The 26167-nt window shown below is 40.6% G+C and overlaps 1 protein-coding gene across 12 annotated transcripts in view; it reads right to left on the bottom strand.

Annotated features, from left to right (window-relative positions):
- LOC131061570 (uncharacterized) overlaps positions 1–26167 on the bottom strand; it is a 68878-nt gene that overhangs the window by 20627 nt on the left and 22084 nt on the right. For 10 of the 12 annotated variants that reach the window (XM_057995318.2, XM_057995314.2, XM_057995322.2 and 7 more), the window contains 3 exons: positions 25402–25542; positions 20414–20455; positions 4293–4435 (listed from right to left, as the gene is read on the bottom strand). In XM_057995318.2, the coding sequence (XP_057851301.1) occupies positions 4293–4435; positions 20414–20455; positions 25402–25542 (326 nt within the window). The remainder of the gene's footprint in view (positions 1–4292; positions 4436–20413; positions 20456–25401; positions 25543–26167) is intronic. The other 2 variants (XM_057995315.2, XM_057995317.2) reach the window with 1 other exon arrangement.

The following is a 26167-nucleotide window of genomic DNA, read 5'->3' as shown; positions in this document are numbered from 1 at the left end:
AGATTGACATGGATCTGCCTTGCAAATTTGGAGAAAAGTCGTCGAGACTATGGCGGGAATGTACATGGTCCGCCACAAAATCTGCGAAACGAAAAGGGTTCTTCCGTCTCTGCAAATGAAGCCCAAACCTACAATTATAGTTGTGCACTTGCAACCTACACACAGAAAGAGAAGAAAGGGGGGTTGTGGATAGGGGTTTGCCTCAGTCAAACCCCGGTTGAGGAATCAACCTAGAAAGAAAGTAATTGCAAATGCTTGAATGTAAACAATGGAGATGTATACCTTGTAGATCTGCAACTTGTTGATGATGATTGCTTTGCTTCTTGAATGTAACCACAAATGTTGTATGAAATGGCATGTAACATGACAAAACCCTAACACACACACATGCTTGCAAATGAATGTTGTAATGTTGCTCCAATGGATGAATGAAGAAGACTTGAATGCTTGAATGCTTGATGATGACCTTAAAATCTTGTATCTTCTCCTTATGCTCTCTATCTGTCCTTTCGTTTTTCATCCATCCCTGAATGAGGGTATTGAATTCCCTTTTATACATGCCTCAAGGATTAAATTTCAACCACCAAAGGCCAACAAAGAGGAATAACAAACCCCAAAGACAAGAAATGCATAGGAGATCGGGCAGACCGAACATAGGACCACCCTAAGGGGTGAAGACAGGGGCGCCATGCCCCTATCCTAGGGGGACATGGGCGCCATGCCACTATCCTGCCCTATTTTGGGGCTCGAACAAGGTCTAAATCAAACACAAGACATGAAGGAGGAAGAGTGAAGGGTTGGAAATGCAGAAAAAGGCCCTGGTTAAGGAAGGAGATGTCGTCGCCAAGGTGAGGACCCCAAATGTGGTTAAAATTGCAGGGGTCGCAATTTTATGACACTACATTATGAAACGTTAAAAGAGAAGGTTGTGAAGATTATCTAATTCTTTAGTCCCATTATTTGTATTTATCATTATTTCAAGAGTGTTTGTAGGCAAAACTCAATTTGTGTTCAGCAATCCTGCCCTGGTGTGTTGACGAGATCTCCCTTATTTTAAGATGATTTCTAATTCAATCCAATGATAAGATAGAAACATGATGGCTTGAAAAGAGGAGGTCCTCCAAATTCATGGAAGCTACTTAACTATCACTAAGATAGCTATGACTGTGAGTAATGTTAATACAATGTTCTTAAACTAAGACATAAGGAAGCTAATGGGTGGATAGTTACAAGTTCCAAGAGGAAGTTTCTTCTTCTACTACGTCAATGAGATCCCAATGGATGAGATTCCTAAAGGGAATTATCATGTGTCACATTATATACAGACAGAAATAAATATATCGACATTTACATACTGTAGTGTCATAAAATTGCAACCCTAACAATTTTCGACCGCATTAGGGCCCTCACGCACCCGAGATTGAACCCTCTAGCCCGATCGAAGACCGGAGACTGCTGAACCCTCGGAATCTACTTCTTCCTTGGCCTCCGCACCACCCTGTCTACACTCTGCCCTGGAGAAAGGGGTAGGACAGGGGCGTGGCGCCCCTGTTCCCCCTAGGATAGGGGCATGGCGCCCTTGTCCTCCCAAGATAGGGGTGTGGCGCTCCTGTCCCTGCCCTATTTTTTGGGCAGGACCTTTCCTAAAACATGCATTGTAGGTTGTGCAGTGAGCGGGAAAACTTCCCCAATGTCAGCCTATGACGAAAATCAGTTTCATTAACCCTAATTGACATGTATTTAAGTTGCATTTGCCCTCTCATTTGGGTAAGTTGGTCAAGTTGGATAAGTTCAATAAGGTGAAAATTGGCGATCAAGCATTCAAGCATTCCTTTCCAGCATTGAGCATTCTCAAGTCTCCCTTCAAGGCTAGGTGTTGCATTCAAGTCAAGGATTCAACCATTGAAGAGGAGATTGATTCCAACATTCAATTCCACACAAGCATTTATATCAACAGTACTATCACAACCTCCCTTGAGGTGATTTATATTTCAGTCTTTCATTTACATCTACTTGCAAGTACTTTTCATTACTTGGTTAATTCCAAAATTGGGGTTTGACCTAAAGGCAAACCCCCAATCCCAACCCATTTTCCTCTTTTTTCTATGTAGGATGCAGGTGCGCAGCTGTACTGTCGGATTTGGGCTCCATTCGCAGAGGCGGAAAAACTCTTTTCGTTTCGCAGATTTTTCGGAGGACCGTGTACATTCCCGCCACGGTCTAGGCAACTTTTCTTCAAATTCGCAAGGTAGCTTTGTCTCGACATATTACTGCCAGATCCAGGTGCACAGTTTCATCCCATACTCCGATCTCGAGTCATAATCAGTTTTTTGCCACTTTTGCACTACATAATTCAATCAATTCCTTTCCATTTCAAATAGGAAGAGGGGATTAGCTTATCATTCCCATTTCGCTCAAAATTCTATCTTCTTCTTTGGAGGTTGAATCTAGTGAATTCTCCTCTCCTCTTCCAATGTAATTAGGTGAAAAGTGTTTGAAGGGAAATTCGTAGTGAAACTCTCATCTCTCCTTGGAGAGAAAGGGTAGTTTTCCTCTTGATCTCTCATTCACACATTTTTCACCCACCAATACATTTTGGTGACATTACACATAAATATCAGCAAGGCAGAAGATTATATCTAACATTTGTACTTTAATAATTATCAATGCTAATTATCAGGCCATATGAATAAATACACATATCATACCCCAGAATTGGGTACATGCATAGGTTGCTGGCTTATCATGTGTGCAACCTGAAATGATACTCTTTATCTGCTCATGCTCAGTACTCTGAAATCTCTTGCTCTCTTCTACCTTTCCCTTTCCAAATGTTCCTTCTATCTTTTATATCTCAATGCTTCCATATGTAGAGATGTGTCGTTTTGAAAAGCAATATCCATTTGAAAAGACACACCCTTTTGTTAACACAATCCCCTATGATTAATTGCTGATTTTCTTTTACTTGAATTGCTACCTCATTGTTATCCCTAACCGCTGCATTATGCATCCTAATCGCTACCTTTTTAACACTGCATATTAGATTGACATTCCTTTGCAACATTATCTCATTAAGTTATTTGTTGTGAGTTAATTTCCAGCGCTTACTTGATGGGACAATTTTTGGAGATCTTTATTTGCAATAAAATTAAGCTGACTCCCTTTTATCATTGACTATTGAGATTTTTTATATAAACTCCAATGCCGTTTCTTTAGCATTACTGTCATGATGAAGATTGACCATCTTCTTACATACTGGTCACTGTTTTTAAACCTATTTAATCTGCATATTAGTTTCATATAAATCGCTGCCACTTTATCTTTTTTCTTCCTTTGCTGTTAGTCAGGGTGTGAAGTCTTACGGAGTCAGACAATTTTCTGAATTTATTTAATTAGGATAGTGACTAGCAAAATTTGTCTGATTTGGTCAAGGTTTTTGGATTGCTTTACAAATCTTGCTAAGTTTTTTTACCTGAATTAATTGAATTTTTCAAAACCGGTAACTATGTTGCAAACATATCCTCATATGCAGCTTCCTCTCTATTGTCATTATCATATCTAGCAGTTACCTGCATCAAGGCCTCCATGCATAAAAACCTACTTTCACATCAGATGAAGATAATAATAATGATTTTAAAATCCATACCCACTAGCCTGTGGTCAATTGTAAGCCAGAGTGCTTTCTGGGCACAATTCTCTAGTTCTCTGAGTCTCTCATTGTTAGGCATGCTCCTATACGGTTCAAGGGCAGATGTGACCCTTGTTGATCCCAACTTAAAAGATAACCCCTATGCTGCATATCAAAGGGAAAGGAAGTCCACTCAAAGGTTCAATTTTCCAGGTTTCCTAAAACAATGCCTGTGATGAAATACCACATATGTTTTGCTGGACAGATAATTTGGAGAACTGGCATGGTATGCATTATCACAAGTACAAGATTGTTTGTTCTACCTTGAATTACTTATTATTTTATAGGGTGTCTGGCAAGTCATGAGGGTTCCAATTTAGTGGCCATAATGTTTGTGTAACCAGGGTTTACCATTTGGCATTTTAGGTTTTCTATTTATTGTCACAAATAGCAGTGAGTTACTTCTCCAAAGTTCTCAATAACCTGATTTTGGTTAAGTGTATTCATTCCACAGCAGTTTCGATTCACTCGAGAAATTTTTAAAATGATTTACTTCAGGGAAAAAAAATAATAATATATTCCTCAATCTCAACTAAAAGATAGGCTAGAAATGAAGTCACATACATAACAGAAATATTCATGAGAAAAATTTAGACCATCATACCTCATTACTTTCAGTTCCTGACAAACCGTCAATGCTATGTTCTTCAGATATCAATAAATCCTCCATCAATAAACTTATTGCTTCGTTCATCAAAGAAGTGGCTTTGTTAAAAATACATTCCATATCCTTGAGTAATTCTTGGGCTGACAATAAAGCAAACATTTTTCATGGTCAGTATTTAAATATTATAGTGATAATGATGATAACACAGTTTTTCCTCCCCTTACCATCATCCAAACACCCAATTCAATTGTATAATTTACTTAAATGAAATGTAGAGAGAAAAGGTGCAATCTCCCACAGCTTGAATGAATTATTTTTGGACTTGTTGAAGAATTGTTCAACAGAATAAACACAAAGATATAGAGATTTTTCTTAAATGTCATACTTCCTTTTTGGTTCAAGTAGCATATTAGAATTTTATATTGGTATCAGATTTGCAGCATAATAATAATGATTTTATACTAGAGCTGCTAGGGGAGACATCTATGGACAGTACATCTAGGTAACTTGGACCTCCCTTCCTATACCACTCAGCTTGAATCTTTTTTTTCATAGAACATTCTTACAGGTGGAAGATGGTATCTTATGTCATCCTCAGTATCTCCAGCACCATTGGTCACACAGAGTGAGGTTTTCCCTTGGCCAACTAAGAGTGTGCTCCCACCAGCTGTGGGTTGAGATGGATCATCATATTCTTCTCCAAGATCAAATATGTCATCTTTTCTCCCTCCAAGATGTAGAGATTGAGGAGCATTTCATTTTCAGATGTGCCATTTATTGTAAGATCCAAGGGAGATATCATTGCTTCTATAGAGACTCAAGCAACAATCTGTCTACTTTCTTTAGATATCCAAACCAGCAAACTTGGCCCTTTATCTATAAGAGGTCATTTGCCTTTGACACAAATGCTTGCAAGGGGGTTTCTAGGGATCCGAGAGCCTCAACATTGATCAAATCCTTCTACCAACATATTTAGGAGACTAACAACTCTAGACAACCTTTAGATAATACTACTTCACATGTAGAGCAATTAAACTTGTGGGACAATATCTCTTACAACTTCTACTTCAGCACGTTCCCCATCATCATCATGGTTCTTCTTCTTGACAACATGGTTCAACTCCTCGATGACATAAGTCTACTCTATGTCCACACCCACCCCCCCCTAAACCCCAAACCACATGAACAACACGTATTACAGGTCTCTTCAATTATACAAAGGTTACTTTGGCCTTGGTTGTTAGGTGTGTTTCTAGGGGCGATGCCTTGTTCAGCCCTCATGGCCTTAGGTACCAAGTAACCATCATCGTGAAGCAGCCATCATCAATATGGGTATTTTGATTTTCACTATTTTGTCTAAGAAAGATCTCCAACTCATCAATGTAGATATCAAAGATAGAGCTGGTAACTAGATTATCAACATTTGCAAGCACTATAAGACCCATAAGATTGGCACTAGAAGCTTGAATTGATTAGCAAGGAATTGCCCTTGCAATGGTTTTTCATATTGCTGAAAGATCCTTCCATTAATTTCATATTGAGTTATTTCCATTTTAAATCCTCACTAATTGAGGTGTAAGGAGGTGTTGATGTGTCTTTTATACACGATCAAACACAGAATAAAATACCCAAAGGTACCTTATCCTCTCTTGAACAAAGTTTCCCCGAATGCTGAAGATTTCGCCTAAGGATCAATCGAGGCAACTCCAAGGTTCTGGTATGTAGGTTCTCTACGTGTGGATAAGCACCAGTGTTCATTGTGTTTGCTGTTTCATCAAGGGGCCTTACGTACTTTCTATGAAAGCTGGTTCTTGCAACTACTTAACCAATGAGGAACTGGATTTTTCTAATACTAACCAATGTTTCAAAAAAAGAACAAAAGATAAGGGATTAGAGAGGGCTATGCTAAACTAAGCCTACGAATGACTAAATGGAGGGCAATCTTAGTGAAACTCTACCAATCTCAGTATTGCCATAGAACACCAACTCTACTGGAATCGATGTGATCTTCTAAGGGAATTCAAAGATTTTCAAATCATTCATGAACATAGATACTATCAATAGGATACATATCAATATTCAAGTAATGATTGAACCCTAAACAATTTCAATATCTCTAGTTGACCACACAGGGCACACTTACAATCAGTAAGAGGCTAGTGGTTTGGACTATGAGCTTCACTAAAAGATCAAGCACAGCATTTATCACTCAATCTAACTCTAACATCTAAATACTATCTTCAATAAGAGTGATTCAAGAAGATAAACAACCATGTAAGAAGCCACAAAGATTGCAATAAAACACCATAACTTCAATGTTTCATTAATCTCATAGCAAAATATAACAACAATTGTTCAACTTTCTCTCTTCACCAAATTTGTATTCTCTATGAATAACTACTCTTCTTCTCTGCTGCTAATAACCTTATTCTTCTTAACCCTAAAAATGAAATGAGTGAGAGCTTATATAGCATTGTCAAATACAATGAATGGCCCAGATTTAAAGAAGATCAAGGGCTGAGATTTTGACACCTAAACCCTAATTAGGGTTTGTTACAAAACAATCTCAATTAGATAAGCATTATCATAACATAGCCAATAGAAATTGGCACGAATAACGAGGAAGCATCCTCCAATAGGGATTGAATTGCCACATCATTTCATAACAACTTTTCATCTAGAATTTTGTTCCCTTTTCCTTGTTCCTTTCTGGCATATTCAATGAATTTGGACGTAATCCCTTCAATCTCTGCAATGGGAATCTCGGGGAGGTTCTTCATTCGCTCTTCCAAGTGGAGAACCTCATCAAAGGCTGCAAGAAGAGTCATCACCCATCTGTGCTCCAGCTCTTTTGTTCTCTCAACCAGGAACATAGTAGTATACATCTGATCTCGCTGCTCTTTTGCGATGTTGTCTTCTCTACAAAAGATGACCTTGATCCTGTCTTCCAGCTATTGGATATCCACATCTGTTTCAATCTCTATCCTTCTATCAAGGATTGCACACAATACATCAAACACCTTATCCTGAATAGGATGGATAGTGTCCTCAACTCGGCTGCACCTACTATTGATGTCCTTGAATAGAACCTCCTTCATTTGGAGCAAAGTTGACCATTGTAGGAGATTATGAGTTCCACCATCAATTATCCTTTCTTGTGCTAAAACCTATCTTGATGTCTTCCTTACCACTTGCAATACTGGGATGGTAATATCTCTAGTGTAAGTGAATGCATTGACAATTACCACTAGATTATGAATGATCTCAAGGACTTGGATGGCCCTATGGATAGTTTTCATCATTTTTCCGACAAATTCCTTAGCTACCATGTAGGATCTATCAATCCATGTCTCCATGAGTTGGGTTGAGTTCTTCATCTTTTCTACCTGATTTATTGACTCAAGAGGGAGTACCTGCAAGGGTGAGACTATTGGACCCTGTCGCCCTAATGGCTCATTAAGCTGGCTAAAATAATTCCTCCAAGCATTAATCTCCTTTTCCAACTTTTTATTCTTTTCTATCTCCTCTTTTAGCTTCTCATTGACTGCCCTCACTGAATCAATCGCATCTTCCATGGCTTGCTCAGAGGTAAGTGGACCAAGATCAAATGTCTCCAAATCATATTTGTTTAGTCCTAAATGTATAGTTGGTGAATAATCAGATAACACAGTAGTTCCTACACATACCAAGCATTCATGGAACAGAACAATTGTACATCATAACATAAATGACAAATGATAAAAATTAGACCAGAAAGTTATATCTTTATTCCAATGTCCAGAATTGTCCATACATAAAATCCCCCTTGTCGAGGTTCCAACCAAACAATATATAGACCCGACGGTTGGCCAGGTTGCCAACCGTCACCAACTCCCAACTACCCGACGGGAACCTTTCGGCAACAGCAAAACATAAACACACATAACACACTTATAATTATTATTCGTACTAACATACGTTTTTACCCCTAACATTAACCCCCCCCAAAACGTAGTCGTCTTCTAGACGACTCAGACAAGCGAAACTGAAATGAAAAACATAGCTAAGACCGAGAAGAGGGAGGAGGCGTCCCTGTAGTGGTCGCAGTAGGAGGCTATTGTCCGGCCTGGAGTTTCAGGTTCTTTTCTGCCATTAACTGTCGTTCCCGAGCTTTCTTTACCATGTGAGCAGCTTCCAGTAGCTTTATATCCTTTTGTTCCAGGTGTGAAGTGAGCGTCGCCACCTAGGTTGCTAATGCCTGTGCCTCCTTCTCCTGTATGTTGCAGAGGGCCTCACAGATGGTCATCTTCATTTCCATCTCCTTCCTCAAGCTCCTCTCTATTGTGGCCAACTCTGCCTGCTTCTCACCCTCCTTTTCCAGGGTTGTTATGTACATCTGTTGAGCTTCTTTTTCCACCTGATGCTGCCGCATCTGTAAGTACACCTCTCGGAAGGCCCCCTCCATGTTGCGGAAGGTGGTGCCCAATGTGCCTATACCTCCTATCAGGTTCCTGTTCTGAATCATCTCGGGCGTACTATGGCCTGGCCACCCCTGCTGCTCAAAGTGTTGTGTGAACTCATCCTTGCACCCCTCGGTCATGAAGTGACACAGCTATGTAGCGTCGATTGAATTGTCGGCCTCCATCTGTCCAATAAGCCGAGCCATGCTGCGTGCAACATCAGAGAGCCCTTGTAGCTCCTCTAGGAATCGTCCGAGTGAGCCTGCTGGGTCATCCGAGTTAGGTGGTGTGATATGGAGTCCTGCAAGAGCTCCTGTCGGTCCACTACTCTGCTTGTCCCTTCCCTGCCGTTCCTGATCAGTGGATTTCTCTCCTGCCAGGTCTGGGACAGAGGTCTCTCTATCTGTGGTCATGCTTGGCCCAATGGCCATGTTATGTGGTGCAGGGGAAGGGGGAAGGTGTGGGGCGAGTGCGAACTGCCCTAGCCATCCATCCAGCGAGGTGTCTATATCTTCATCTGTCAGAGTGTCCAAGGCTGCCTCTAAGTTAGCTGACACCGTAGCGATTCCTGCTGACACCGTACCGGTTCTTGCTGACACTGTACCGGTTTCTGCTGCCACCTTACTAGTTTCTGCTGCCACCGTACCAGTTTCTGCTGCCACCATACCGGTTTCTGCCTCCAAGTCATCCGTACCAGTTTTTGTTGGTACCGTACTAGTTTGTGCCGGCACCGTACCGGTTTCTGTTGGTACTGTACTGATTCCTGTTGGCACAGTACCAGTTCCTGTTGGCACAGTACCAGTTCTTGTTGGCACAGTACCAGTTTGTGCTGGTACCATACCGATTTGTGTTGGTACCGTACCGGTTTCTGTTGGTACCGTACTGGTTTCTGTTGGTACCGTACCAGTTCCTGCTTGCATAGTACCAGTTCCTGCTGGCACAATACCAGTTCCTGTTGGCACCGTACCAGTTCCTATTGGCACCATACCAATTCCTGTCGTACAAGTACCAGTTTCTCTCGTACTAGTACCTGTTGGCACCGTACCAATTCTTGTTGGCATCGTACCAGTACTTGTTGGCACCGTACCAGTTCTTGTTGGCACTGTACTAGTTTATGTCGTACCAGTACATGTTGGCACCGTACCAGTTCATGTTGGCACAGTACCAGTTCATGTTGGCACAGTACCAGTTCTTGTTGGCACCGTACTAGTTCTTGTTGGCATCGTACCAATGCATGGTACCGTACCAGTTCTTGTTGTACCAGTTCCTATCGGTACCGTACCAGTACCAGTTCGAGATGTACCAGCACTTGTTGGAACCATACCAGTACCTACTGACACTGTACCAATACCTGTTGATGTTGTACAAGTACCAATTACCTGTACGACGACCTCGTTTTTCCCTAGTGCGGCCTCCTTTGCCATTGTCTGGTTTGCCATACTGGTATGGACCATTGGACCAACTGCTGCCTCTACACCGTATGGGTTAACTCGTGCACTTCCGGTCCCTGGTCATACGGCCTCTTCAACCTGTGCCAACTCTTCACTCAACTCCTCATGGATGGCACAAATCTTTGCACAGATACCCTCAAACTTTTCATGCAATTGCTCCTAGCGTGTACGAACGCCGCAAAGGAGGGGATTGTACGGATCCTGCACGTACGGTATGTCTGTTTTCTGACCGTAGTCTTTCTCCTTTATCCGTTGCTAGTCGTACAAGATCGTATGACTTAGTTTCCTGTGGGTACAATGTTCCGCCATACGGTATTCTTCCCCTTACAGGTCGTACACCGTACGGGCTATGCCAGTCTCCCTTCTTTGTTGACCATACGCCGTATAGATAACTCAAACACTGCCAATCTCCCTTCTTTGTCGACCGTACGTTGTATAGATAAATCAAACACTCCTCAACTGGCGTACACCGTACGAGTGATCCAGTACGGGGTTGCAGTCATCCCCTACTAATATCACCTGCGGGTCCTCGTCCTTGCCTAGATTGATTTTTTTCACATCCCTTTCCTCGTACTTGATGGGTTTATCCCATTCAAACTGGTGGGTTGGCGTGTCGTCCATCCGTGCAATTCCTTCTTGGTATCTACCACACTCTGGGGGAAAGGGTTGTTCTTCCATCCCGCCGCTTGATTCTCCTATCTCACATATTTGAAGCATGTGACACTCCGGGTGGAAGACCTCATAGTCCTCCATTTGCCAATGAAAAAGTCCCGCCAGTGAACTGGTTCCATCCTCGGAACATCCGTCCGGTTCCAACACTCGTTCCTCGTCAAGTTCTTTCCCTCCTCTGTCTCCTTCAGAGCTCCACTCCCATCGATTGGAATCTTCTGAGTCGGAGTCCGATGACGGAGCTCTTTACTGACGAACTGGTTCCTGAGATCAATTACATACTTATGGCCGTCATTCTCGATTGAGAGCGTATTCCTTTTCCAGTTGTGGTTCGCTCTGGCCATGATCAGCCACCCCCTTCCTAGAAGAGCGTCGTACGCTTTCCTTGCCAGAGGAATGACTACAAAATCGATAAGGAATTGCTCCGTCTCAATTATCACCTTTTGTGCCATGAGGGTGCCAAGGGGTTTGATGTCGTGCTAATCCGCCCTGCCCAGGTGGAAGGTTGGTGGCCATAGTGTTGGTTTGCCGAAGCTTCGCCAAGTTTCCTCCGACAGTACATTGACTCCGGACCCACCATCAACAATGGTGTTTGTCAGCTTTTGTCCCAATATATCCATCTCTACCACTGCGGGTTTTCGTCCGACGCCCACCGCTAGTAGCATAGGGTTCATGGCATCCATACCGGATCCCTTCACCGGGTCCATACTAGAATTTGTCATCGTTTGGTGTTCCTGACCAATGGTAGTGTCCCCGGTTACATTTGTCAGAGCCATCCTTAACTGTGGCATGGTCTGTAGAAGGTCATACACCCGTATGAGTATTGTAGTTTGTAACATTTGCTTGATGATAGTCTTCTCTAGTTCCGACCGGACTAGTGTATCAGCAACCAGGTGCGAGGCCCTCCGCTCTCCAACCATCGCCCGCTCGATATCCACCCTTACCTCCTGGAGTCTCTCTTTTTCTATGTGAGGGTTCGAGTACATGGCTTTCTTGTTCTGCAACCTTGTGATTGCCAATATGTCTTCTCTTGGTCCCTCCACATCGAGCATGTTCACCCATTTTTGTTTTGGACAATCTATGTCCTCGTGATTTCCTAGACCGCACCATCTGCACAGCAAACTTCCCACATCACCTCCGTTTTGGCATTCTCGAGCAAAGTGACCCCATTCGTTGCACTTCCTGCACTGAATCATGGGTCGGCCCTTCCCGTCGTATTGAATTCTGCTCCTCGATGTGTTATTGTTGGATCTGTTGTTCCCCACCGATTGTTTTTGTACCCTCCAGGTGAGGTGTCAGAGTTTGTTGTTGGCTTCGTCGGTGTTGTCGGCGGTGTGGCTTGGTCGGGTTGGGCGTAGAGCACTTGTGTGCTCCGTGCTTTCAAGTTGTACGGGCATTCCTTAGTGGAATGTCCCATTGGCAGATGTCACTGAAAACTTTACGGGGACAACTTCCTTTAGTGTGTCCTTTAGTCTTGCAGTCAATACACCATAGTTCTTTTCCTTCCCTACCACTTTCTATGTCACCTTTTAACTCCTTCATCATCCTCATCATATCCTTCTGGAGTGCTTGCACGGTTTTGGATCCCCCGTCGCTGTCTTCGTCCGTGTTGTCACCATCACAGGTCCGTCGCTTCCCCCGGGATGTCTTGTTTTCACTTTCAATATCCATGGCGCAGTTGTATGCTTCATCGTACGATGGCGGAGGGACTACTTTCATCGTCCTTCTCAGGGATGGTACCAATCCTTCCACGAACCACCGCTTCTTGAGACCATCTGTCGGCTAGTTCTCCATTTTGTTAAGCAGTTCCCTCAGCCTTCTATTATATGCGCACACACTTTCGTTTTTTCCTTGTTTGGTGTTGTAAATTTCCGCCACAATCTCGTTGTCATCCCATAGGAGTTTGAATTCTTCCTCGAAGGCCTTCTTCAGATTGCTCCAGGATGTTTTATGCTGAGCATCAAGGTCTGTGTACCAGTCAATAGCTATTCCTCGCAGAGTGGCCGGAAATGCCTTCACCCAATAATCTCGGTCGTCCTGGCCATTTGCTTCCCAGATGGTGACGCATGTCTTGCAATGTCGTACGGGGTCCTTTGACCCATCGCCCATGAATTTTGGAAGTTTTTGTTTCTCCGGGGTGTGTGCCATCGTTCTTTTCTGTGCGGTTTTATGCAGTGCCTAGAAATGGCTATATGTCGGGAAGGTACTATGTGTCCGGATGGTACCGTACGATCCTATTTTGGTTGGGCCCCTGCCAATCAGGCTTTGGTCACCTTCACTTCTATAGTCCCTCCTTCCCGGGGTTTCCGGATCTGATCTTCCTATTTTGATGCCCTCTGACAAGGACAAGTTTTTAATGCCGGACAACGTTGCTTTGAAAATAGTGGCGATTTCCTCGTGCAGGTCTCCTACCGCCTCCTCTCCTTGTTCGGAAAATTCCGATTGGGTGTTTTGTGATTCGGTTCTGGAGTCTTCTTCACTTGACGTCGAATGTGGGGCCTAGTCGGCGAGATCTTCCTCCGCTACGTCTGGAAGTGGCAGGTTCTTGGCGACCTCGGCCAACTCCTTCCACGTACACGGTTTTTGCCTCTCCCGACTACGACTCCGACTTCTGTTGTGTTTCTCTGAACTCCTCGAGTCGGCAACCTCTCTTAGTTGTCGTCTCCTGTCGGCCTGTTCTTTTATGCGGAGGGATCGTCGTATAGTTCCCTCGTTTACTCCTTCGGTAGCAGTGGTACGTCTGTCTTTGTTCGGCCGTAGGGACATCAAGTGCCAGAGGTACGGCGCTAACTGGCCTCCCTATCCTCTTCCTCCCTACGACTCCGTTCCTCGTACCATCGGAGAACTTGTTGCCGCCAAAGTTCCTTTGTCGTTTCCTCCCTATGGTCTTGGAGTGCAATCAAATTCCTGGCGAGTAACCTTGGAATAGTCCCGAGTAGGTCAAAGACAGGGGTGCTGACGGTGAGTTCACCACGTACCGTACCTTCCGAGACGGCTCTCTCCTGAGCCTCTCGCCGTACGTACTGCGTGACCGACACGTCCCACAACTCCACCAAGTCTGCCGTCAACTGATCCTCTCGTTCCTCTTCCGCGGTACTCTCTTCGTGCGTGTTGTTGTCCACGACAATTAATTGTTGGTTAAATGGTCTACCCATTAATTGCTTCCGCTTGCCGCCATGGTTATCTCCAGGTTCGTTCAGGCAATGGCGCCAAAATGTTTAGTCCTAAATGTATAGTTGGTGAATAATCAGATAACACAGTAGTTCCTACACATACCAAGCATTCATGGAACAGAACAATTGTACATCATAACATAAATGACAAATGATAATAATTAGACCAGAAAGTTATATCTTTATTCCAATGTCCAGAATTGTCCATACATAAAATCCCCCTACCGAGGTTCCAACCAAACAATATATAGACCCGACGGTTGGCCAGGTTGCCAACCGTCACCAACTCCCAACTACCCGACGGGAACCTCTCGGCAACAGCAAAACATAAACACACATAACACGCTTATAATTATTATTCGTACTAACATACGTTTTTACGCCTAACAATATTCTTCTGCCATGATCTCATTGTCATACTTGTCCACTGTTGGTGTAGCTATCTGTATCTTTCTGGAGCCTGTATCATCTATGATCACCTTAGATATCTTTGTAGCTTTCTTCTTTTCAATACCCTCTGGAGACTTGCTTAGAAGACTTTCCAAATCGAATACTTGCTCTTCTTCAACTACAACTTCCCTTGTAAGTCTTTCTCTGATCCAATCTGGAATGGAAGATTTTCCTTCTTTTACTTGCATTTCCTCAGGCAATGACTACTCGCCTCTAAAAGGAGATGTTGCTTCATCATCATTTCTTTCTCCTTGTTGCTCATTAACACCAACTTGGAGAGGAAGAGACTGACTTGATGAATGCTGAGGTGTCCTTCCTTTGTCTTGTTTATCATTTTGTATCGTGGACTCCATGGACTCATCTATCTCATACACCTTCTCTCTTTGATCCTCTCCTTGACTTATCTCCTTTTCATATCTAGAAGAAGCACTAGAGGGATGATCAGGATTCACCTTTTGTTTCTTCTTGGATGATTCTCTCTTTTCAGGTCCCTCCTTTCTCTTCGACCCCTTAGAATGAGAAGTGTTCTCACTTGCACTCGCCTCTCCTTCTTTGTTTCTAAGTTGAATGTCATAGCTATGTTTTGCTCCTTCAACTTTTGATGTTGGATATCCACCCATCTGCAAGTATAACTCAAGACTGGATCCATCAAAGCTCTCAAGTCCGTGACCTCTTGCTCATCCCAATCAATCTTCACTTCTTTGTCTTCTTTCTCATAGGAAGATTGAAGCTATCTGCCACTGTCTTGTGCTTGATCTACTACTCTATAAACTTTGCATCTCCTGATAAGATCCAAGGGCAATCAAGAGTGCATCCTCTTCTTTATTTCCAAATCATCTTGAGCATTTATCCAAAAATCTTCTACTTGGGACACATGCTTGTGTTTCTTCCCAACTGTTTCTTCCATATGACCACTAGGATCAAAATTATCTCTCGAAGCAAAAGATGTGAATGAGTAGAGAGATAGCTCCTTTTTTGCATCTTCAACTGCTTGAGAATTAGGACAAACTTCAATTGAATTTCCAAGCGAAATGGGTATAGGGATACCATTCCCATGCTTATGTCTTGATGCCTTAACACAAGCTGCCAATTGTCTAGTCACTTCAAGTAGTATTATTCTATCCGTCGGATACCTTGGCAACACATAAGGAGGTGAGGGACATCCATGAATTCTGATGTAGGTGAATTTAGGAAATTGAATGAACCACGCACCATGTTTCTTCACGAGCTCTTGTGCTTATGGAGAAAGTCGTTGATGAATTCCTCCTTGTAGTGTCCTGGTGATATGCATTGTGAAAGTATTGTTGACTAGCTTGTAGTAATTCTTAGGCGGATGATGCAATTGGGCATAGGAATCACATACTCTTATCTCTCCGGGTCCTCTCCCAACAACGCCTATGTGTGGTAGTCCCGCATACTCATAACATCTGGCTAGAGAATATATAACATATGAGCTCATGTGGAATGACTTAGTAGGGACTAACCTTCTCAACTGCACGTCTAGGTTGTTACTGATAATCCTGGCCCAATTGAACATCCCTTTTCTTTGAATGATCACTTGTATAAATAAGAACATCCACTTGTCGAAAAAGAAGGTTTGAGAGGCACCTACAACTCGATTAAGCATGGTTATTAAGTCTCTGAATTCTTCTTGGAGATCAATTATGTGAGGTGTATTGGGTATCTTATTCAGCCGAGGCCTACTATTGAGCAACCAATTCTTATTGATGAAATTTAGACAAGTATCGAGATCATCTTCATAGATAGACTTCACTCCTTCTAGGCTCTTGTAGATCATATCTCTCTGCTATGGAAGATGAAAAGCTTCACTTATAGCTCCCTCTGAGAGATAGGCGAGGATAGTCCCATCCTTGGCTACAATTGTCCTTGAATGCGAATCATAATGCCTGGCACATTCGATCATTAGCTCATGACACCTGAATGCGGGAGGGAAACCTGCTGCCTTCATGATTCCACTCTCAATTATCTTCTTGGCTATGGGTGATGGCTTGCCGATGTAGGGTTCTTCTTGAAACTTCTTCACATCGAAGTTTCCTAAGTTGATGTCTCCAATATTGCTCCATTTGGATGTGATCCTCGTCTACAAGTCGTCACTCCTTTGATCTTCCTTAATGAGGGCTTGCCGATGTAGGGTTCTTCTCGAAACTTCTTCACATCGAAGTTTCCTAAGTTGATGTCTCCAATATTGCTCCATTTGGATGTGATCCTCGTCTACAAGTCGTCACTCCTTTGATCTTCCTTAATGAGGGCTTGCCGAGTAGAGGATCCACTTGCCTTGGGGGCCGCCATTTGTCACCTATGAAAGGGTTTAAGTTAGGGTTTTAGGTATAGTCACAAAGATAGGTGATTCAAGACCTTAAAAAGAACAATTGAACTTCAATTTGAAAATAAATGCATAAGCATTGAAATTTTCAAATTGAAATTACAAATGAATCAATCTAAATAAGAAGACCTAACTTTACAAAAATAATCTTTATTGAAGTGAATCAGCTCTTCATCCAAATTTAGACATTGAACATACCTCAAACTTGATCTTGAGCTTTGAAAGAAATGAACCTGAAAAGAGGGGTAAATAATGTCTTGCTATTGAATTTACCTCCTTCCTATATGCTGTTCAAAGAAGTTCGCTCCCCTAAAAGATTCAGGTCTGCACCTTAAGTAAATCAAATTCACCCTCAGAGGATTGCTGATCTTCAAGCACATCCTTGAGAGGATCAGGCCTGAGATTAAAAGTGTTGAATCTGCCTTGACCTGCGTTTATATGATATGTCTTTTGCCTTCTCAATCACCAATCCACCCAATAAAATCTGCCTTTGAAATTCGTCTTGATGAGTTCAGCTACTGCTGTTCGCTCTCCCTTTTGATTTCGCCCTTTGGAGATTCTGGTTTTGTACTTGTCAAACCTGAAATTCGCTTTCTAATTGCTGGAATTCGCTTCTTCAAATCTGCTCCTTAAATTCGCTCCAAGGAAGAATTTGTTTGAATGAATGATGAATGCTTTAGGATCAACTCTCCTTTATAGGTGCTTTCACCTCTCCCTTAAAAAGCTGACTTTGCTATTCATAAAAAAAAATTATTATTACACCTTCTTAAGCTGGCCGACTTTGTATTAAAATTTAAAAATTGCTTTGGCGCCAAGGGTGAAACCGGTTTATCAATGTTCATAGGCCGACTTAGCCAATTTTGTTCAAAATGATGTTCTTTCAATGTTTTAGGTGAAGTATGAAGTCTATCCAAGAAGTTCGCTTCGGTACTCTTGGAAGGACAGGACCTATTGAGAGAATTTCGCTCTGGACCCTTTGGAAGGGTCAAGAGCGAATAGCTATTTGCACTCAAACCTTCACCATTTCCTTCAACTTTGCTCTTAGGCCTAGCTTCTTGGTCTTCCCTCCATCTCTATCAAGCCCATCTGCCCTCAAAGTGATGTCCATTCAATGTTTTTGGCAAGAAATTAGGCTATTCTAAGGATTTCGCTCTGGACCCTTTGGAAGGGTCAGGAGCTTAGATGAATTTCGCTTTGGACCCTTTGAGAGGGTCAGGAGCGAATTTGCTCTTTTAGACTCAAATCCTTCACTTTCTCACCCTTCAATTGCTTCCAAGGCATGATAACATCCTAGTTAAGGCTAGAAGGAAAAAATTAGTCCAAATTCGAAGCAAAAGGGAGGATCCTATGAAAATTCGCTCTGGAACCTTTGAGAGGGTCAGGAGTGATTTTTGTCATTTAGCCTCAATTCATCATTGCCTTCACTTCAATTCACTTCTTAAGGCAAGTATACATCAATCCTCCCTCAACCATGCCCTAGGAACAAAAACTTTGATTTGAACAAGGAAGAAATATGTGTTTTTAGGAGAATTCACTTTGGACCCTTTGGGAGGGTCTGGAGCGAAATTCTTCCTAGGCTCAATTCATCTTCCATTCATCCTTTCTTTGCCTTGAATTTAACTTATCAAACCTCCTTCTATCACCATCAAGACAATTCGCTATCAAAAACAAGGTTCTTTTAGTGCACTAGGCGAAATTGAGAGTCCATCTAAGGATTTCGCTCTTGACCCTTTGAGAGGGTCAGGAGCTTAGAAGAATTTTGCCCTGGACCCTTTGAGAGGGTCAGGAGCGAATTTTGCTTTTCTAGACTCAATTTACACTCAACTTGCCTTGGACTTGTCTTTTCACCCTTACCTTATCAAGATCAAGTCAATTCGCCTTCAAAACCTCTTGGGAATGAATTAGTTCAAAGGTTTGAGCAAGGTATAATGCTTTATGAAGAAATTCGCTCTGGACCCTTTGGAAGGGTTAGGAGCGAATTTGCTCTTCTAGGCTCAATTCACATCCCTTTTCACTTAGGTTTGTTTTAGACTTGACTTTTGAATCTTTTCCTTGCCATGCATGACCACCATTCAATGTCTCTAGTGAAGAATTAGGTCTTTTGGAGGATTTCACTCTGGACCCTCTGGAAGGGTCAGGAGTGAAATTTAAGGATTAGTCTTGGACATCAATCGAACACTCAAACTTCATCCTTATTCACATTGCCCTCACCCTAGGACATGCTAACAAATCACCTTAAGGGGGCATCTAGTTCAAAATGATGGATCAAAAGGATATCTTAACAATTTCGCTTGGGTACCTTTGGAAGGTACATGACCTTAAGAGGAATTTCGCTCTAGACCCTTTGGAAGGGTCAAGAGCGAAATTATGCTTTTTGGTTCAAATTCCTCATCCAATATTGTTGCAACTCATTCCAATGGCATGGATCGATCATTCTTCATTCAATTGAAGCCTGGAAGCAAGGGTTATAGCCCAAGTTAGGACCAAGAGAGGCTCTTAGGAAAATTCGCTGTAGAACCTTTGGAAGGGTCAGAAGCGAAATTCTTCTTTAAGCTCAAATCCTTAACTCTCTCTCAAATTTTCAAGTATATTTCTCATTATTACATCCCTCCAAACTTGCCCTCGCTAGCCTTCATCGTTCGTGCCTACACTTCGATTATTTGCTTCATCACACCAACTCAAACTCCACAGAAGACAAGACTCTGGCCTAACAACTCACAACCCTAACTCATCTAGACTTAAACCCCTCAAGACTTCCTCTACAAAATATACATTCTCCAACTTTCTAAGGCAAGATCTTGTTAAAATTTACATCAGGGTTTTAGGCAAAGAATAATGACTTCCCCAAGCTTAGGCCAGACTTGGCCCTAAAAGGAACCCTAGGCAAGCTCTATGAAGGAAACCCTAATTTACCTAACCTAGGCCATCACTAACTCACTCAAAACACCAAACAAGCAGAGAGAAGCCAAGCAAAGAGAAAACAAAACCCAAAAAAGAGAGGGGGTCCCCATTTTGATGGGGCGATGTGTGAAATGGTCACAACAGGAGGCAAAGGTTCTTACCAATGATATGTAGGTTTGAGGACAATATCAATTAAAAATGCATTCTCCTAGCTTGAACAGCCTCACACTTAATAGCGAGTTGTCTATCTATGCACCTCCACACAAAATCCCAATTAAATATTATTTCTTTCCATTTGTTTCATATCATATAATAAGGTCCATCCAGCTACATTAGACAACCTTCAGTTGCATTCCTACCAAAAAAAAAAAAAAATTGGGGATTCCTTGTACGGGTTTTAGAAATATTTGTTATTCGCAACTATAAAATCCTCTTCACCAATATAGAACTCGACACCTAGCACATAGCTATAACTGAATCAATAATGACTATAAAATACAGGACTAGCACGAAACAATAGAAATATTACAGAAAGACCTTGATTGTTTGGTGAGACCATAACATATTCCAGACAGCCCACAGCACAGGGATAAAGAGTTCTAATTTGCATTATACCATCAAGCACAGAATACCTCTGACAAAATAAAAGAAAGCACAATAAATTTTAACTAGAATATTTTGATTTGCATACCTTGCTCAATGTGCTTCTTTAGCCCTTCCAAAGAGTTGTTTACTTCTAGTGCAAAAACCATCAATGCATTTCAATGTTAGCCATATCCTGACAATGGTGTCAAACACAATAAGCAAAACTGATCTCTGACTTTAGCTTACAAGAAGAAACAATACCCAGTTGCAATTAACGTCTAGTTAATGTTAATGTTTGCAGATTTCACAAGTAGGTCAAAGGGCTTCAAAATTAGTAGTTACAACAGAAAGTAGATGTGCTAAATTCAACCCCAAGTTCAACAACCCAAAACTCAACTAACACAATAGAAGTGCTAACTGAAGCTAAAGCCGCAATCAATGAACTCTAGATAAGTCAGAAAAGAAGTTGGTGAAGTATATATAATATATACACATAAACATCTGAAAGACAGGTCCCTCATTCAAGAAATTTTGGTCTATCACAGTGTCAATAAGCTTTCAAGGAAAAATGAAACAAATCACATACAACAATATATTTTATTCAAGCTGATAAAGTGTGCCTACATTGTACAGTGAGATCACCAGATGCACCTCCTCATATTTCCAAAGTGAAGATCCTAGAAAGGATACTGAAACTTGCAGACCTCTGTGTGCGTGAGAGAGAAAGAGAGAGGCAGTCACATAAAATTTTCTTGGGTATCTGAACTGCAGCAATATCCATAGGCAAGTATAAGTTTGAACCTTAATCAGTAGCTGATTACAAGCATAGACCACAATATTACATGGGAAAATGCTGCTGTATATAAGCTAGCATCATGATAATACAACAAAAACTATATAACGAAACACTAACCACTAACTGACTTATGCATGACAAGTTGCCTATTATTAAGCAAACTTGAACAGAAAACAGCTATAGTTAACAGCTGCATTTCCTAAATGTATATTATCTGATATCCCCCTGAAGAATAAATCAAATCCAATGCCTAGCTTATCTCTAAATCTGTCAAATAACTCTGCTAAGCAGTTTACCTATTATGTCTACAATTTGCTCCTCTACAGGACAATAATAAAGACACGATGGACCAACCAGCAGATGTAATGGTGATGCAATCTTCATTACCAACCCACTAGTGGATGTAATGGTAATGAATCTCAATGTGCTTAGTGTATGCATGATAGAATAGATCAAAAAAGAGTGAAGTTTGGGTGGTGGAACCTAGTTGAAGATCAACAAAGATCCTTTGCAACCACATCACCTCACACCTTGTACTTACAGCTACTTTATATTCTACTTCTATCGAAGATAAGACCATTGTATCTTGTAAGTTGCTCTGCCTTGAAATTACTGCTAATCCAAGAGCGAAGATATATCTATTTGTAGATTGGTGAGTATCAAATGATCCGTTCTGATTGGAGTTTGTATTCCTAGGATTGGAAATGTTCATAAAGAATGACAAAGGTCAGCACTGCCAAATGTGAGAGTTCCTTTGACGTCTCCAAGAACACATTTTGCAGCTTGCAAATTTTTTTAAGATAGAATAAAACTAGCAGTGTTGATAAAGAATGTCAACGGTCAACATTACCAAAGGTGAGTGTTCCTTTCACACACACACACACACACACACACACACATATATATTATCATTATTATTTATCATTAAATTGTATTTCGAAGTGGGGACATTACACATTTGATATTTAGTTGCTCACACCATCATTATGAGCATTATGCCTTTTTCTAAAGTGGTTTTGGGTTAGCCTTCCAATACTTAGTACTTTTAATAAGTCAATTTTGAGCACTAACTGAGCCAGCTGGCAAGGTTACTATTTTTAGTATTGTCAGTGACTCAGTGGATTCGGTTTTGATGATTATCTCAGCATTTTATATAGTTCAGTGATTTTAAATAAGTAACGATAAGCTATTAATTAATAAAGTTAAATTAACGATTTAACTTTATTGTTATTTTAATCTATTTAATAAAGAGAATACAGGGGCCAATTATAAAGTGATGGATGATTTATTTTAAATGAATGGGGCATTTTTATATTTGGATGTTACATTGGAAGATTAAAAAGTGACTTTTTATTAAATTAAAAGCAAAAAGTGAAGAGGGACGATTTTCCTAGGAGAGCTATAAAAGCAGTTTTGTAGAGCTCATTTCTCATGCTGAGTTTGATATTTAATATTTTCATTTTTTCTAGAAGAGATTGCTCTTCTTTGGTTTGTGAGGACGAAACCCCTTGTAGGCAACATTCTCCAAAGTCCACATTTTTGAGAGATATAATCTGGAGGATTTCTTGGTGTTTTCATTCAAGAAATACATTTGAGCTGATTGAGGATTCTATTGTTTAGTTTTTACTCTGATTGAGAGAGATCGATATTGAGGAGTTTGCTGCTGCTCTTGTTTCTTTTGGGTTGGCCATACTCTCATATGCTAGTTGTACATATACCTCTTTGTGATTGGCCATACTATTTATTTGTTGGGCGGTTAGGGTTTGAGGAGTTAAAGCTACTGTAGCAATTTGGATCTGTTTTGCCTTGCTTATCCTCTGCATGGGTTTTGGTGGAGTTTTTAGAGAGTGGTGTCCACTTTGTCACATCTAGATTGCATATTTTGTGAACAACTCGAGCTATATCATTGCTGCATTTTCTGGGTATCTTTGAAATAGATATGTACTGTCATTTTATTCTGGGTTGTTCATAATTTTGAAAAATATTGTCTTTTCAAATCAGAAATAAAATCTGGAATTTTCAGCCTCATGTATTTCTGTGTTTTGTCAAATTTCTGATTTATTGGTTTGCTTCAATTACTTCTATTATTTGCACTTTAATTGTTAATTCAAAACTATTACAAAACACTTTCCAAAACAAAAAAACGAAGGCAAAACAGGGCAGCATATTACATATGCACTTTTCTGTAATGTCCCCTCCTTAGGCAGGTTAGTTGACAGATGAGGTTGGCAGAAGATTGTGCAGGGGACCCTTTCAAGGGCTTGTGACAACATATCAAGGCTTAGAGAGCCAATTTGATCAGTCTTGGGTAGTCTCCTAGATTTTAGGAGGAATCCCTATTTTTTAGGTATAAACTGGGAATTAGCAGGGACACACCAGAAGACCTCCGAGATCATCCTAGACACTTTTGGCACAGTTCCTATTTTTAAGGAGAGTTCCTACATTTTGGGAGGGGACTGCCAGTTAGCTCGCAGTATTTAGACAGCATCAGTGGACAGGGGGCATCAGACAGAATCCAAATCGGGGTCCAGATGAGTGAGCTACGAATTTTTCGAAAATAATTTAATTATTTCCTAAGTTGGGAATAATAAAAAATAATAAAAGTGATTATTTAAATCACTTTATGATATAATAAGTTATTATAATATTTGGCCCAAGTACCTAGGCAATTAAAAATTAAGCTTATAACTTAATAAGGGACCAAGTTTATAATGAATAATGACCCCCTCATGAAGTTCGATTCCTAGGAGGGGATTAAATAAAATAAAACATTATTTTATCATTGAAAGGGGTGAATAAAATCCCCTAATTCGAAATTGTACTTGGAGGGAAAAATGAAAATGAATAAAATGAAGCTTTGGAGGGAAATTGGGCATCCAGAAGTCATTTTTTGAACCAGCAATATTGTGGAGAGCTCTTTGTTTTTCAGCAGATTTCTTCTCTAAGAATGAAAACTCTCAGGAAATTAGAGGCCTACAGGTGTGTGAGATCACCCAAGGGTTTCCACAGGCAAATTTCTACAGGCAGAATCTTCATATTTGGCCCAATTTTTGAGTAAATTGATCAGATCTGAATTGAGAAGGGGCAGCTACCAATCAAATAATTGCAGACCAGGGTCAAGAGATCATCATTCATCAATTCCAGTCCATTAGCTCAGCCGTACAGCTTCAGCTGGGTCATGGGAGGCTGGTTAGCATTCATTGTGCCCAAACAAGGTTTCTATGGTGTCAGAATCAGGCCCACAATCAACAGCAGCAGACGCCTTGCAGAGAAGCCATTAATCAAGTTTTAAATACTACATAATTTCAGCAACAAGTCTACTGGTACCCATACGGCTGCTGTACTAATCTTGGGAATTTAAATAAAAATCATTCTTAAAAAAAAGAAATCAGATTAGTGGAAACTTGCAATTGTTTGAAGCTAATTGTATTAGTTGTAGTTGCTTTTTAGCATTGTACATTTCTTAGTATTGTAAGCAGCATATTTCTATCAATTGAATGAAAACCTCAAAACTCAAAAAAAAAACACCAAAAAAATTCAGTCATCCTGCAAGTGATCAGACTTTGCCAAAAATTCATATCCAGGGTGCATATTACATTTTCAATCAACTATCTTAACAGCTAACAGCTTTCTGAATCTCTATCACTACAGCAGACCCTAATAAAATCTATCTAGAAACACCGTTTGATTGTTTGATTTACAGTAAGGATGATTGAAAAAAGTCCACTCCCTTTCTATGGGCAGAAGCATTTTCCATGATGGAACTTATGCAACTTAGTTCTAAGAATCTAATAGAGTACATTGTGTCACCCATTTTAAAATACCTCATATAAATAGATGATCTCTTTTGAGATTAAAAGAAAAATGATACAAAATTTTAACTTCAGAAAAAAAGGAAATAGACAAGGTACTAGGCATTTAAATGTGGAAAGGATTTGATCCATACTTCAAAAAGAAAATTTTAAGTAATGGATTCAATCCAAAAAAGGATTTGATCCATACTTCAAAAAGAAAATTTTAAGAATGGATTCAATCCAAAACACCATATATTTCTTCCAAAAACTGCCCAATATGATTGATCCAAAGGTTTTCTTCATGGCCATTTTGTTACAAAATTGCATACAAAATATATACGAATACTGAGTGATAACCACATATAAGTAAAAAATTCAGATGGATAGATGCAAACATAACTGAATGCATGCATGTGTACATATATACACACGTGTTAAATTTCAAAAAGGAAAAAAGCTCTGCAGAATAATGTTGAATTTGTAGAACAGATTAATGATGCTTACATTTAATTGTAACTTGTGCATCAACATGAAAATGTCGACAGCCAGCATCAATGTATGTTCTTAACCTTTCAGTCTGATTCATTTGAATGATATTTTCCAGGACTTGAGACGTTTCATTTAGTGGTTGCCTTCTGAATAGGTCTGTATACAAAAACAGCACCATCAAATCATTATATACAATATCACTCAAGCAATACTCCCTACAAATAAAAATGCATAATTTAGAGTCGTTAGTTACATGAGAACTAAAAATACATTCAATTATATCTGACTGATTCAATTCTGAAACTACTAAAACAATCTCCTTTTTATTAGCACTATTTAAAGATCCTTAAAAATCTTAAAATAATAAATGGATCAAAAATTAGGGTCCGTTTATTGTACAACCTGAGTTGGCCTAGTGGTGGAGAACATGTGCTCTTGAAAGAGAGATCACAAGTTCAAATCCCACAAGTGGGTAAGGCATGTACGCCTTATTGGCTTTGGCCCATTACCGATCAAAAAAAAAAAAAAATTAGGGTCCATTTACAAGCTAGAATAAGTTATCATGAAGCACAGAGCTAATTTGAATAATTGTAAAAGCAGCACACGATTTTGTGATAAACCCTTATCTAATTTTTTGGCATATTTTTTCTCTAGCCCACTCAAACTTGGTATTTCCTATATTCTAAGATTAGGATACCTGAAAACACGGTGCAGATGGAATTCAAATGCTATGACACCTTCAAAGCTTCTCTATTTTAGTGCACTCATTTACAAGAGTACA

The sequence above is a fragment of the Cryptomeria japonica genome, chromosome 6 (genome assembly GCF_030272615.1).
Source record: "Cryptomeria japonica chromosome 6, Sugi_1.0, whole genome shotgun sequence".
Classification (NCBI taxonomy): Eukaryota; Viridiplantae; Streptophyta; class Pinopsida; order Cupressales; family Cupressaceae; genus Cryptomeria; species Cryptomeria japonica.
The sequence above is the reverse complement of the archived record's forward strand: the minus strand, read 5'-3'. Positions and strand labels throughout refer to the sequence as shown.